General features: G+C 43.3%; 1 protein-coding gene across 2 annotated transcripts in view; it reads left to right on the top strand.

The window, feature by feature from the left end:
• The first annotated feature begins 251 nt into the window (after positions 1-251).
• The window catches only part of KIF5B (kinesin family member 5B), a 50,910-nt gene continuing 35,924 nt past the window's right edge, over positions 252-15,237 (top strand). For both annotated transcript variants that reach the window (XM_090047527.1, XM_090047526.1), the window contains exons 1-5: positions 252-618; positions 11,309-11,396; positions 12,202-12,275; positions 12,783-12,887; positions 15,052-15,100. In XM_090047527.1, coding sequence (XP_089903653.1) covers positions 493-618; positions 11,309-11,396; positions 12,202-12,275; positions 12,783-12,887; positions 15,052-15,100 — 442 coding nt within the window. In that variant the 5' untranslated portion in view covers positions 252-492. The remainder of the gene's footprint in view (positions 619-11,308; positions 11,397-12,201; positions 12,276-12,782; positions 12,888-15,051; positions 15,101-15,237) is intronic.

Here is a 15,237-nt window from a genome sequence, read left to right as displayed (position 1 = left end):
TTTCATAAAGATAAGATAAAATGACTGCCATGAAGACACTCCCAAACTCACACTACAACAGCCCTCTAACACCCCCTGCTCACAGCACCCCTAAGCCTGTGACCCCGCCCACTCCACGGTGCGCGTGTGCCTGCGCAGTGGGCTACCGAGCGGGCACCCGGCGCTGTCCGCCCCGCCCACGCCGCGCTTGCGCAGCACTAAGGCAGTGAGGGGGCGCGGTGCTCTCTGCAGAGGGTGACGTCACCCTTGCCCGCCCCGCGCGCGGGGGGGCCGGGCTGGCCGGCTGCGGGCGCTGCCATGGCTGCCATATTGGGGAGGAAGTGAGCGCGGGAGGCGGCGGCGGCGGCGGCCTGAGGAGCCCTCCCTTGTGCTTTCGTCTGGGCGCGGTGCAGCGGGGTCGGCGGTGGCTGGCGGGGCCCGGAGCGGGCGGCGCAGGGCTGAGCGCAGCGGGAGCGGCCAGCGGCAGCGGCGGCGGTGCGGGGCTGAGGGAAGATGGCGGACCCGGCGGAGTGCAACATCAAAGTGATGTGTCGCTTTAGGCCCCTCAACGACTCGGAGGTGGTGCGCGGCGACAAGTACATCGCCAAGTTCCAGAGCGAGGACACCGTCATCATCGCCGTGAGCGCTGGGGGCAGCGGGCGGCCTGGGTGTCGGGCCGGGCCGGGCTCAGGAAGGGCCTCTGGCACTTTGGGGGGGTGGGCGACAGAAACCCGGGTGGGGTCTGGCTCGCCGCCGCCTTCTGCCCCCTGCACTGCAGCCCGGGTTGGTAAATGCAGCGAGGTAGAAATCCCAGGGGGGGTGGGGTGGCAGCTTTCAGCCCGTCCCTGGGGGGCGCAGACTGTCTGAGGGGGCTGTGAAAGATGACTGTGCTCAATCAGAAGTGTGCAAATAAATGCCCGCACTTACCCTGCCAAGGGGCTGCTCCACTCGACATTTTTTAGGGGTTAGCAAATGAAAAAAGGTTGAAAGCTGCTGGAAGAGAAGCCGGCGCTGCCGGAGTTATCGCAAGAAAGCTCAGCTCTAGGGTTAATTTGTAGTAACTGTCTCCTCGCCCGTGTTTGTGGGTAAAGTGAAAACTTTTAACTTAATGTTTGTGTCTCATCTCTGCGCCTTCACCTTCACGTGAATGTCTAGAGTGAGGCTAACACAGGGTGGGGGGGCTGGCACCTCTCTGGGGAGGGGTGTTGCTTGGAGAGCATTTGTCTAGATTGCAGCTATGCTGTGCTTCCATCTTGAATCCTCCTTGCATCTGGGCATGCAAGTAGGACAAATGAATTACAGTAGATGGAGCTTGGAGACAGAAGCCTTATGCTCTGTGCTTTCCTAACAGAGCTCTGCTCTTATGCCTAAATTCAGTGTAAAATGAACGGGTTGTTAATGTAATGTAGGACTAGGTCAAGAGTGGTTAAGCTTCTGAAAAATCAACAAATGCTTGTAAACTGAGCTGATTTTTTGGTCTCGTCCAGTTGGCAGGCTTGTACCTCAAGCTGCATTAGTCCTCACTGATGCCTCATCCACAGAATTGGGCTGTATTGCAGGAGCTTGTTGGGGTAGTGACCAAAATAGCAAACTTCCATTTTCATAACTGAGGCAAACACAAATGATTTCATATATGAGTATTCAGTAACAGGGGCATTATGAGTCCCATCTGAAATTAAAAACTGCAAAGTTACTTTTAGAATTTTGGGTAATACTTTGTTCTTGCTCTGCCGCCTACTGTTCCTGCCTTGTACACCAATGTGTAATTATTTCTAATGGGTCAAGGGCTTATATTTGAAATAGCAAAACTGAGGTAACACTTCCTCCCCTTGTCACTTAGATTGAGTAGGATCTTCTGTAGTGTGTAGTACAGCAAATTCACTTTGTCAGATGTTGTGAAAGGACCGTGTAGGGCTTGAAATTGATGACTGGTTTGATTCCCCCCTCCATATGCACTATAAAAACTTTTTAAAATTAAAAATGTTACTTCGTAGGCCAGATCTAAACCTCCACTGGTCTCAAGTTGAGGACTTGGTATTTTTGGTCCTTGACCAAGGCCAAACCACTGCTAAACTGAGGAATATGGCAGGATTTTGAAGTCCTTCTCCTCAGTTGTCCAGCTGTTGGGGCTAGAAATCCATGCTACGGATACATATGTTGGGATTCCTGTCTTTCAGTAGTAAAAATGTATAGTCCTAACATATGGCAATATTTGTGGTTAAAAACTAAATAGTTTAATTTTCCAGCATTGAAATGATATTGTTGCTGTTGTGATGGTTCTGGAAATATACAAGAGGTAAGAATTCTTGTGAACTAATGAATGGCATGGTTGAAAGAGACATGGGCAAGCTTTCAGGTATTGCAGCATCCTTCCTTAGAGACCTGAGGTGAGAGAGACTGAATGAAGAGAGAAACCTGCAGTTTTACTTGAAAGTTTATCTATGTCTATCCTAACCACTCAGTTGATCCAATGAACAATATCACCCATAAGAACTCTTGCCTCTAATTCTTTGATTCTCATGCTTTTCATGTTTTCAGGATCATTCCACTCTTCTTTTTAAAACATCAGTTTGTAAACCTTAACTGGTGAGTAGATCTTACCTGAGGACTTGGCCAAGTAGGTCAAAATACCTATTTCACCTGTACCCATGAAACAACTTTCATAAGGCAGTTCCTCAATAAACTATATTTTTCACAGAACTAATTTTTCTTCCCTTCAGTTATTTCTTAGCTGGCTTCTTTCACCACTGTATGGGACAGTAGCTGCCTGTTGAGCTCTTCTCTTCATAACAAATCTGAGCCAGGTTTCTCTTCACTAGTGGAGAGGTTTCTCCCATTTCCCACCCACCCCTTATTTGCCCTGCAATCCCAGCCCTACCCCCAACTGCCTGTCCTGCCCCCTGGATTCTGCTCCCTGCCTGCCTATGGACCTATTTCATCTGCCTGGCCAAGCACAACCTGTCTGCGGGGGGGTCTCAGCTGGTCTCCATGGAGGCCCTGACTGCCTGCTTTGTCTGGAGCCCCTGGCAGTTGGTGCAGGGTAGAGAGGCCCAGGCCAGATAGGATCAGTAGTCCCCACCATGTCAGTAACTCCCCCCAGCTCACCAAAATTCCTAAAATGTCTCTCCAGCCAAAATAATTGCCTAGGTATCAGTTAGGAGACAGTGTGGGCATAGATAGGAGACAGTGTGGGCATAGAATGTATTAAGACTGACCTAACCATGCTGGGTTTTGCATGCTGGTGACTACAGTGGACAGCCAGCTAGATATTTTGCTGTAGCTGCCTATTGCACCTTGTCACTAGGTGGTTGCAGAGCTGCTAATAAGCTGATTGTATCAAGCAAGGAGCTGCCAAAGCATGAAATTGGAGCTGTGGAAACAACCCTTGTATAATTTAAGACTTTCCAAGAAAGAACTTTACCTAAAGCAGAGGGATGTAGGACTATGTTGTGTGTGTGTGTGTGTGTTTCATGTTTACCATGAACTGAAGACAGTTGCAGTAATGTGAACATGCTAAATATTTACAACCCGAATGGAACCAGCTGCTGCCGCCCCCCGCCCCCCCCCATTCCATCATTTGCTGTCTGACTGAAACTTCGGTGGAAAAGGTCATTTGAGAAATCCCCTCTGATCCTTTATTTTTTCCCTTCCACTCCACTTTTACCTGGTTCCCATATGTTTACTGGCATGCCAGTACTAGTTTGTCATCTTGGACAAATTAGTCTTCTTCCCCCCCTCCCCATTTGTTGTTTGTTAGAGTTTACACATGTAGAAATTTTAGCTGAGACATAGAGTTGCATTGTTTTGAAGGATCACTGGTATCAAAAAAGTGTAGGCCTAGTGTTACTTTTAAAAAGCCAGATATCTCTGGCTTTGAATTCTTGCTAGAAGAAAGCTTTTAAAATTAAATATTTCATTTAAAAACTTTCTCTCTGCTTTCTGGTGATTTCTGATGGATATGTATGCATAAGTACATCATTGATTCACCATATGGACTTGTCACACATGTGACACTTCAATTATAATATAACAGTGCATGCAGATATGAATATGGCAGTAAATTGTGAATCCAGTTTTTTGCAGATTGGCTTTGTATTATCATGTTTTACATGAGGTTGACATGATTTGATTCATTCAAGATATTTCAGTTTTGGTAGTAAACAGTGCTGTCGATCTGGCTTCTTAAAAGTGACTATGTAAACTAGTTTCTTAGAAAATACCTCTTGAATTTTTTTTAAAAGATAAGAAAAGTGTCTTCTCTTAATGTTCATGTGAGGGGCTTTTTTCTGTTTGTTTGCTTGTTTTCCTGATTCAAAGAAATGGAGGGGAAAGTGACTACTCAGATTGAGACAGGAAAAAGTATTGTGATATCACAATTCTAATGAGTTCAAATGGTGTTGGTAAATTACTTTTATATATGGTGTTTTGTAAAGAGCCCCTCCATTCTACAAGTGTGGAAATTGCTGTGCCCTCTCTCCATTCTTATTTTACTCCTAGTGTAGATCCTTCTTTTCCCTTCCAGATAATTTTAATCATGCTTAAACTTTTATTTGACTAGTTAACTGACTGTCTCTTTAGGTGAGAACAAGTGATGAAGTTTGGGTGTACAGTAGAGTGCCTACAAACTTTCTAATGCAGACAATTGTATTGTTATTCAATTAGGAACTACATTTTGTCTAGACATGATTTTCTTTATAAAGTCAAACTTTAAAATAATAATTAATAGATTAAGTCCAGTTTTTGTTTTAGCTGAAAGAGGCTCCCCTGGCTTGTACCTTACGATGGACTCTGAAGAGACCATTTTCAATGAGGCATGTTTGTTTTAAGTGGTATATGAAAAGGCAGGCTGAAACCTAAAAGAACCACAGTGAACATGGCTTATTAAAATATTTATTAGAATTACCCTCAACTTGATGGAGAGAAACTAGTGGGTTTGTTAACTTTGCTTTTTGTGACATTTCTTTGTACAGTTGAAGCTATTGACAAGCAGTACATTCTCACTTCAAATAACATTGTTTATACCATTTTCAGTACCTGTATACATGCTCATGCTTGTCATGTTACCATCTAAAATATAAATAAAATGCTAGTGTGTGTAGTCACATGCTAGTGCCTGTCTCGGCAGCCAATCAGTGTGAATAAAGCATTACAGACAGACAGACTAAGGCTTCTATGTATATATGTATAGAATATCTAATGACAGTCCGCCTGTACTCTTTTATATTGGCTTCATAATAGCAACAGGCTTTGACCTGAATATGTATGCAACTGGCTGTGAGTTTATAAACTTTTTTTGTTCAATGGCAAGTTCATTGAAAGTTTATTCTATTTACCTACCAAATCGAGGCTAGCAAAGTTTATTTGTGGTTACCATATCTTTTTGGCAGCAGAAAACTAATATTAACCAAGCATGTTATTCATATGAAATATTCAAAGAGTAGGCTGTGCAAAGCTGTGCACTGGCATGAAGTATAGCCCCTCTATATAACAAATACAGTTTGGTACTATATTTTGTATATTGGGAAGAGAAACCTATCTTATATCTTGAGTAAAGGATGAGTAAAAGTATCCAACCTTGATACTGTAAGTACTGGACCTTGTGGCATGCGTTTGAGGCTGCAGTAGTCAGTAGCGTAGGCCAATTATATTTTTTCAGTGCCACTATTCAGTTAAATATTATTTTGTTTAACCTCGGTCTCTTAAATTGGAGGCAATGCAACAGTTTCTCAAAGCATAGGGCTCTGACAAATTGAGCATTAGTGCACCGGTGTAAGACTGGGATAGAGCTCTTTGCTTTTAGTACAGTGTCAAACTGCCCATGGGCCAGTTCTACCCCTTGGAGAACTGCCATCTGGCCCCCAGTGCTGCACCTGGGTCTGATATGCACCGGTGGTGCAGGGTCAGTCCACAGGCCAGATCAGGCCCACAGATCCCATCCTTTTGCCCCTGATCTGGCAGCTGCTTCAGCTGGTCTGGAAGCCATGCTACATGTGGCGCTGATCCTGGAGTGCCGGAACAGGCGCCATGTATGGTGAAGACTGGCAGCTGTGATACACGTGGTAGCCAAACTGCACCTCATGGAGCACTTGTAAGCACGACATGTAGCATGGGTCTTAGACTGGCTGGAGCAGGTGCTGCATGTGGTGTAGTCCTAGAGTTGCCTGCCAGGTGCCATGAGTGGTGTCCCTTCTAGCTTCTCTAGGATCTGTCTTTCAGTGTGGAGTCCAGAACTGGCTAGAGCAGTCATTGGATCAGGTATGCTGGGGAGGGGGGGAATCTGTAGGTCTGATTTGGTCTGTAAACCAGCCCGGAGCTGATTCAGTCTGTGGACCATCTGGCCGACAGGGCTGGATGTGTTTGACACTCCTGCTTTAGTGTTAAATGTGGTATATGCTGTTGCTGTGCTATTAGTAATATTTCTTAGTTGATCTTAAGCATGTGGTTTTTCTCTAAAATCTAAAGACAGTTCAGCTTTCAGTGTTAACTGGTTCACTGTTCTGTTTTGAGCAAATGCTCCTTTAGTGTTAATGCTAAACTGCCTCATCTCTCCTTGCATGCCAAAGCTCTAGCTTTTTCCTATCTGCCTGCTATAGAACTTCCAGCATCTTGACATCTTCTGAGCTCCTGTTACACACTTCCTCTGCGTATGGCGTGTTCTGTGCGGGGGAATTATAAAATGGAGACTATAAAAATAACTGAAAGGGCTATTACACTGATTGTATAGAACTGTGGATCTGCTTGTTGTTGTATGCATCATCACTTCTCCTTCTTAAGCGATTTTAAGGAAGGACTCAAGTTGCAGTCTTTAAACAGAAAATAGAAGAAAGGGAGAACTAGGGTCTGTTGACATCCCTGTATCCTCAACAGTTTTGGGAAGGGCAGAGTCGCACTTTTTTTAAAGACTGATTCAGAGGGGCATACGCTTTCATAAGTAACAGCTCACTTTAGCTGATAGCATGTTAGGAAAGCTTTTGCCTGCCTTCTACCTCTCCTAGTTTCAAGAAATCATTTAGTCATTTGTATATTGCTTCTTTAATATACCCACACAAAAGGAACTGTGCCCTAAAGAAAATGGCTACTTCCAAAGCAGAAGGTTAGTTTAGGATTCTGCTTGTCTGTCTTGATGCTGCTTTTAAGTTTGTCACCGACTGCCAGAGTGATCTCTTGGCTTGGAAGGAGGGGAAAAAAAGCTAGGGTTTGAAATTGTGCTGTCAAATAAATTAATAATAGGAATAAGTTTTGCCAGAATCACTCCACTTATACCTAATGCTTTTTATTTTTATGTATTTTATGACCAGTATTGGTGAGAGCAATGTTTTTAAAGTAGACTGCCATACATTAGGGGAAAAGCTATTGTTTAATAGCTTAGCCTATTCTAAATTGTTTTGCTTGCCTCATACCATGAAACAACCAATTGCAGTGCACACTGGATGCCTATGGCCAGGAAGGTTGGGGTGTGGCATGCATAGTGTGTATGTGAGATGGACTGTCCCTGAAGTATGTATGACTAGGGCTGTATGACCTGTTCACCTGGAGGGGGTGCCAGACTATCCCTGGTTGGGAGTTATCCCCTGGGTTTGCAGGTCATATGGTCTGTGCTCCTCAAGTTCCTGGAAGTGGGACAGCCCTGCATTACCTTATTAGAAGGACTGTCTTAGAATAAAACAAGTGTTTTACACCCACACACACCTGCCCAACCACACAGTAAGAGAGAGGATTTAGACTGCTTAGCTTAATTTAAATAATATGAATAATACAAAGGCTTCTCTAGGTTTCAGTGACTGAAAAACTGTATGTGATCCATGGCAAACTTAGGGATGAGCGCTACACTTATGGAGTATACTCCAGTTTTTTAAAGTTAGAATGCAATAGAAGTAACTACTCAAAATACCATTTTATAGAGTCAACCTCAGAAGTATGAAAAGTAAACCTTAAGTTGGAATTAATTGGTTTTAATAAGACAGTCTTTGGTGCCTTTCATGGAGAAGGTACTGAGAGGATACATGTTAACTGACTTTTGTAAAGAGCAGATTTATACATTTTGAATCATTTGGATGTTTATGTAAACAAAGGGTGAAATTGGTTTTCCCAAGACACCTACTAAGGCAGTGAATTTTTAAGATACCTGTGAAACACCATGTTAGATGTAAACCCTTCATTTTAATTCAGGAAAATTTACGGTTGAATATAAGAGAGGTCAATACAGTTGGTCTTAGCCTGGGGTGGGAATGTTGATTTGGGCCAAAAACAGTCCCAAAGAAAGTCCTGGAAACAGGCAGGGCGAAAAGATAGCTCACTATGCTCAAGGTGGTAAGCCAGGCAAGCACTAAAAAAGAAATGAAGATGCGTGTTTTAACCAAGGATCTTTGAGCTCTGGGAAGAATGGAAGCTACATACCATGTCTGTTCCTGTGTATTATCTACTGCATCAGTTTGCAATGTTGTTTTTGCTAAGATTTGGTTAAGCCTTTAAAAATAATTCTTATATATATACAATGGCTCAAAGGGCTGTTGATATATCAAAAAGGTGGAATTTTATGGGGAGTGACAGTACAGCTTGCTTTTTGTTCCTTAAGTGGTTTGCAGTGTTCCCAATAAAGCACAAGAGGTGTTTCTGTTCCTTGCCCCTCAAAGCTTAGTCCATTGATGTAGAAAAGGCATTGGGTAGAACAAATTGGTGCAAAACAGTCCCATGGTATCAATATGACCGTAGGACTCTCTTTTTATGGTGATATGAAAACAGAACAGTAGGATTGCATTTCATAGTTTGTAAGTGCAGAAAGATTTCTGTTGTTCATTTACATTAGAAATCTGTTTTTCTTTCCTCTGTAAATTAGGCCACTCAACTGGATCTCCAGTTGAATTGATATGGCAAATTCTTAAGAAACTGAACCTGATTTTATGCAAATTACTTACTATCTCAAAATATATATATATTTTTTAAATAGTTTACAAACAAAGTGGTCCACCCTTCTTTTCCCTTCTCCCCCTTAAATTTTTGAAGTTCAGTGTTTGTGACTTCAGTTAATGACTAACAGATGTCTTGGTCAATATGTAAGGCCATCAAGAGTGCTTAGCGTTTTGAGATCTAATCTTTTAACCTAACTTGTAATAGTCCAGTGCTCATGGTATGTGCCCAAACACAACTTTTTCTCTATGGCTGTTATAGAGATGGGGAGGTTGGGAGTAGAGGAAAGGGAAATGCAGTGGAGAATATCAGATAAGATGTGAGGAATTGTCATCTGTGGGTAACTGGAATTTGTCATGGGTGCCTGGATCTTTCACTTCATACATAAAAAAAAAAAAAAATCAGTTCGGTGAAGGGCATTTGTATAAAATGTATAAGGACTTGACTCTAAAATAATTTCCTGCTCTACCTGAGCCGTAACATGTAAGAAAAAACAGTGTGTATGGTAATGAATCTAACTGAATAGTGCCAAAGTAAATGTGATAAATTGTTTGGTTCATTTACTTTTTTTTTTTTTTTTTTAAATTAGTTCTGCCCTTGCATAATGCATCTTAATGGCAACTTAAAAGGTACTTCTTAAGGTACCAAATATCTAGGCATGATTTTAAGTAGAGTAAAGATAACAATACTCTTATTCAAATTGTAGTGTGTAGAAATACATTTATACCTTTCAATACAGGGAAGAATGTTAAAATATGATTCTGATAACATGCTTTTAAGGCAGGGGTGTTTCAGCTGGAGGGCCACGTAATGAGCTTTGGTGAGCTGTCAATGGCTGTGTGCACACAATCTTTCAGGAGATACAATTTTAACAAATTGCAGGGGAAATACAAAAAATCAAACCTCTACTATAACACATTTTAATTTTATTTAAAAAAAATAATTATTATCCTGATTTATATATTTTTGAATAGTGTATAAGAGGGGATTGCATAATAGCTCAAAATAAAATCTTACTCTTGCATTGTGTGTGGTGTAAACGGTGGCTGTGTGTGGGGATGGCTGCCCAGGTACCAGGTCCCGGGAGCCAGCTAGAGATGAAGGGGAGGTAGAGGACATATGCAGCACAGCTTGCTTGGTGCATTCTGCCCCCTCCTCCCTACTTCTGGCCTGCAACTGCCTCTTCAGCACTCTGCATGGGGCTGATCCCTTTCTGCACCTGCCGTATGCCCGCCAGACGGCACAGCTCAGCCGCAACCCTGGCCACCATACATAACTTCCCGGCAGGACTGCTGCAGCCACCCTGGCTGTTGCTCGCCTCCCACCACTTCCGGTGGCTTCTCCTCCTTACCTTTCTGCCCCAATGTGCTTTTCCAGGCAGGTTGTAGCACATGGAAGAAGCAGCAGCTGTGGGGACAGATGCCATATGCCCAGCCAGGCTGGGGGGAAGCTGCAGCTTGTTGGATCCTGCCCCAGCATGTGGGGCTCCAGCTCCTGGCTGCCTTCCACCCGCTTCAACCCCTGGCATGATGAGCAGTCATTTGCAGGTGGCTGTGTGGGTGAATAGTGGCCTGGAACTGGAGTCCCCATGTGCTGGGGCAGGAGCTGCCTGGCTGAAGCTTCCCTCTGCCTGGCTGGGCATGTGGTGCCTAACATGCTTGACCATGGCCTCCTTGTGTTACCTGCTGCCCGGAGTGGCGCAGGAGGAGGATCATCTTCTACCAGAGGCGGAGGGAGCCTGGGTGACTGTGGCAGCAGCCCCACCAGAAAACTGCATATTGGCCAGGGCCAGGGCACTGCTGTCTGGGTGTGAATGGGAGCAGGCAGGGCTCGACTGAATGGAGCTTGGGTGGTAGCTGGGCCAGATAAAGTCAGTTAGCTAGTGCCTGCCTGTGGATCAGATTGAAAAACAGTATTTTCCCAACATTTTTTTTGATTTAAGGAAGTGGAAGAATAATTTGAAGGGAGCTTGAATCTCCTCTAAGCAAAAGGAGATATAAGATTTGACATTGCATCACAAACTTTGTTCAAAGAACATTCCTGGACATTTTATAGCTATTGTATGAAAAGTGGTAATAGGCAATATGATCAAGTAAGGTGAATATTTACTTCTTACTCTCTTGTAATTTTTTTTTTTTAATTGGACATAATAAGCAAATGTGATCCATGATTTGGAGTTGGCCTGTGGCACAGACTGTAGTTGTGAATATTCCCTTTTACTTCAACTGCTAGAGAGAAATGGAGAAAATGGCTGGTTGTACTATGTTTCTTTTGTACAGTGAACAATTTTTCTCCCTCAACTCTCCAAAGAGGGGGGGAAACGTGTTTAGTTCAAGGCTTCGTTCATACATGGTCAGGTTCTCTTAAAATAAGCCCATTTTAGAACTAGAATTTTTTTACCCTAATTTCTGTGTCTTTTCAGTCCAAGCCTTATGTATTTGACCGTGTATTCCAGTCAAGCACAACGCAGGAACAAGTTTATAATGACTGTGCTAAAAAGATTGTCAAAGGTGAGGAAAACATGTACAGTATGGAAACATTACCCACAATAAGGTACTAAGTCGGTGAAAAAGAATGATGCCAGTCTCTTCTCTTCCCACTTTTTTTCCCCTCCCAAAATCTGTAGCAGGTGTGGCTACCGTTGCTAGCTGATTTGTTTTCACTCCAAAGCCTGTGTTTTCACTTGCTTAAAAGCAAGTGGATGTTCACTTATAGTTGAAATGATCTGAGCTAGGTCTCTATCTGAAAGATTTTTTAACAGGAAAAATGGCTTAAATTAAAATGCTGATAAAGCTTCATAACTGAGCTGAAATCAAAAGGGTTAAAATGTGGGATAGGAATAGACCAGCCTGAGTAAAATACTTTTACTAGTCCCAGTAAGCTGATTTCAGTACATATCATTAAAAAATGTGCATGTGAACAGAACTCTTCTAAGTTTATATAAAGTACAGCTTAGGAAGATTTTACTGTAATATTAGCTACTTAATGAAACATTTAGTCAAATATATTCTTTATTCCTTCTGCTTCTTAATGTACAGGCTCTCTAGCCACCCATTGCAATCATTTAACATTAGAACTGTAAAACAGAATTATATAATCAAGAATATTTCAAGGTCTAAACAGCCGAGTTTTTCTTAAACAGGATCTTACTTTTAGTTATCTGTTAATTCACTGAACAAATCAATAACATAAGAAGTAAAAGTCTGGATTAAAAATGTGAGTTAAAATCCTTTGGTTAGCCAGTTATTTTGTATACTGCTTCTCTAAATAAGTCCCACTTATTTGAACTGTAATGAATAATGCTTTCTTCCTTAGATGTACTTGAAGGATACAATGGTACAATATTTGCTTATGGGCAGACATCATCTGGAAAAACGCACACTATGGAGGTAAGGAGTCTTAAAAGGGCTCTCATCTTTTAAAAGTTGGGAGGAGATGTTTTGTTTTTATTTCTTTCCTATCTTTTTTCCTCTCTGTAGTTTTTCCACTTAGAAATAATACCTCATCTCTCTTCATCTGACATTGTTGCCCCACAAATCTTCGTGCTTTGCTTTTGTTAATGTAATTTTTTTTAGGCAGTGTTATGAACATGAGGTTGGGCATATCAGTAACTAATGTATGGACCTTTTTTTTTGGCTCCAGCAGCACCAAAAATAGCATTCCACTAATAGAAGCATTTTAATCTCAGTTTGATAAATATACAAGGTCTTCTCTCTCTTCCTCCTGTCCTTGCCCCAACAAATCTTGGGCCTAAATTAGCAGGATGCTAAAGATGTTCTAGTTAGCACACCGGTATTGCACTGAGTTTGTTTTATTTAAATACAAAATCTGTACTCATGGAATTCTGTCTGTTGGAGGATACTGTATTTAGTTGTGGTTTTGTTTTTTCCAATAAGGGAAAACTTCATGATCCAGATGGGATGGGGATAATTCCAAGAATAGTGCAAGATATTTTTAATTATATTTACTCCATGGATGAAAACTTGGAGTTCCATATTAAGGTAAGTTCTGTTTCATTACTACCTTATTTAGATCAAGAGTTGCATCTTTCTTTTAAAATCATGTTTCATAGATTTCATAGACATTAGGGCTGGAAGGGACCTCAGGAGATCGAGTCCAGCCCCCTGCCCAAAGGGCAGGAAGTCAGCTGGGGTCATAGGATCCCAGCAAGATAAGCATCCAATTTACTCTTGAAGGTGTTCAATGTAGGTGCTTGAACCACCTCCAATGGCAGACTGTTCCAGACCTTGGGGGCTCGGACAGTAAAGAAATTCTTCCTTATGTCCAGCCTGAAACGGTCTTGCAGGAGTTTGTGACTGTTCGACCTCGTCGTCCCTTGGGGCGCTCTGGTGAACAGATGTTCCCCCAGATCCTGGTGGTCACCCCTGATAAACTTATAGGTGGCCATCAGATCACCCCTGAGCCTGCGCTTTTCCAGGCTAAAGAGTCCCGTGGCTCTCAGCCTGTCATCGTAAGATCTGTTTTCCTGACCTCTGATCATGCGCGTGGCTCTCCTCTGGACTCTCTCAAGCTTCTCCACATCCTTTTTGAATTGTGGAGCCCAAAACTGGACGCAGTACTCCAGCTGCGGCCTCACCAAGGCCGAGTACAAGGGGAGAATGACGTCCCGGGATTTGCTCGAGAAGCATCTGTGGATGCACGCCAGCATTTTGGTCGCTTTACTAGCCACAGCATCGCATTGGAGGCTCATGTTCATCTTGTGGTCAATGATGACCCCCAAGTCTTTTTCTTCTGTAGTGCTAACCAACGTAGCACTGCCGAGCCTATAAGGGTGCTGCAGGTTTTTCCTCCCAAGGTGGAGAACCTTGCATTTTTCGGTGTTAAACACCATCAGGTTCTCGTCCGCCCATTTGCTGAGCTTGTCCAGGTCAGCCTGGATCACCCGCCTATCTTCTGGCGTGGATGCTTTGCCCCAAAGTTTGGTGTCATCGGCGAACTTGGCCAGTCCACTCCTGACTCCAATGTCCACATCATTAATGAAGATGTTGAACAGTATGGGTCGCAGGACAGAGCCTTGAGGGACCCCACTGGTTACAGGGCACCATGATGATTGACTGCCATCAATCACAACCCTCTGGGTCCGACCACGAAGCCAATTTCCCAGCCTGAATGTATGATTAAATAGGTATGATTTACATATAGAGTGCCTCCATTTAATTTGAAAAGCCTGTATATTTGCAAAGACAAACTTTCCCAGAGAATGAAAATATGACAAGAACATTTTGATCCTAAATAAGGGCATTTGGTGGAAAAAAGGTGGCAAATGTTAACATTAAGGATAACTATTCCTTGGTAACTAGTTCTTATGGTGGTATATTCCTGGCTTTTTAATCAGAAGGTTTTTGTCTTTCTAAAAGATGATACAGTTGAATTCAAGCACTGTGTTGTCGGTTAGATCTTGTGTTATGCAAGAAATCATCAGATTGGATCAGGGATGGGCAGAATATGTCCCATGGGCCATATCTCGCCTGCCAATTAATTCTAAATGGCCTGTGGCACCAGCAGAGGCCAGGGCCAGTGGCTCCAACTCTGGGCTCTGCTGGCATGGTGGGGAATGCTGGGCAAAAGCGGCCCTGCTTGCCTGCCCATCCAGCACTGCGCAGCAGATGGAGTTTGACCCTGCGGGACAGGGTAGTTGGGTGGGGCTGCTTCTGCTCAGTGTCTCCCACTACCAGCAGAGGCCAGAGCCCACCCAACACTTTGCAGCAGGGGGGATGGCACCCAGCAGGGAAGGCCCTCACCCTGAGCCCCCTCCCAGCTGGGGCCTGCAAGAGACCAGGGCATTCCTTTCCCACCCAGCTCTCCAGCTTCATGGGGCTGTAAATACCATGGTCCCACCCCTGGCACAGTGTAGCTCTCGGCCTTGTTGCTCTCTGCTGGTGTCAGCCAAGCCAGGCAGTGTGGAGTGGAGAAAAGACACTACAGCCCCGGCCAAGCCAGGCTCATGCTTCCACTTCTGCTGCTTCTCTGGCACCAGCCTTGACCTGGCTGCAGGGGGCTTGCATGTATGACCCTCAGCAGCTCACCAAAACTCATAAGTGGCCCTTCTGCACTATTAATTGCCTAGCCCTGAACTAAATAGTAGAAGTGGCCCTTTCTGGATTTAGCATCTGTTAATCTAATGCTTTATCTCTTTTTTGTTAGGTGTCATATTTTGAAATATACTTGGATAAGATAAGGGACCTTTTGGATGGTAAGTGTCTCCTTTTTTTAGAGTGTGATTGGTAACTTGAGCTGCAGAGAAATTTTGCTGTAAGAATAGACTAGTTACATACTATATTAATGGTAAATTGTAAGTGAAGTATTTTAATGTTTGGTCTTTTTAATTCT

This window comes from Crocodylus siamensis, chromosome 5, assembly GCF_052110815.1.
Source record: "Crocodylus siamensis isolate JL-2025a chromosome 5, ASM5211081v1, whole genome shotgun sequence".
Classification (NCBI taxonomy): domain Eukaryota; kingdom Metazoa; phylum Chordata; order Crocodylia; family Crocodylidae; genus Crocodylus; species Crocodylus siamensis.
Note: the sequence above shows the minus strand (reverse complement) of the source record. Positions and strands in the feature narration are given on the sequence as shown.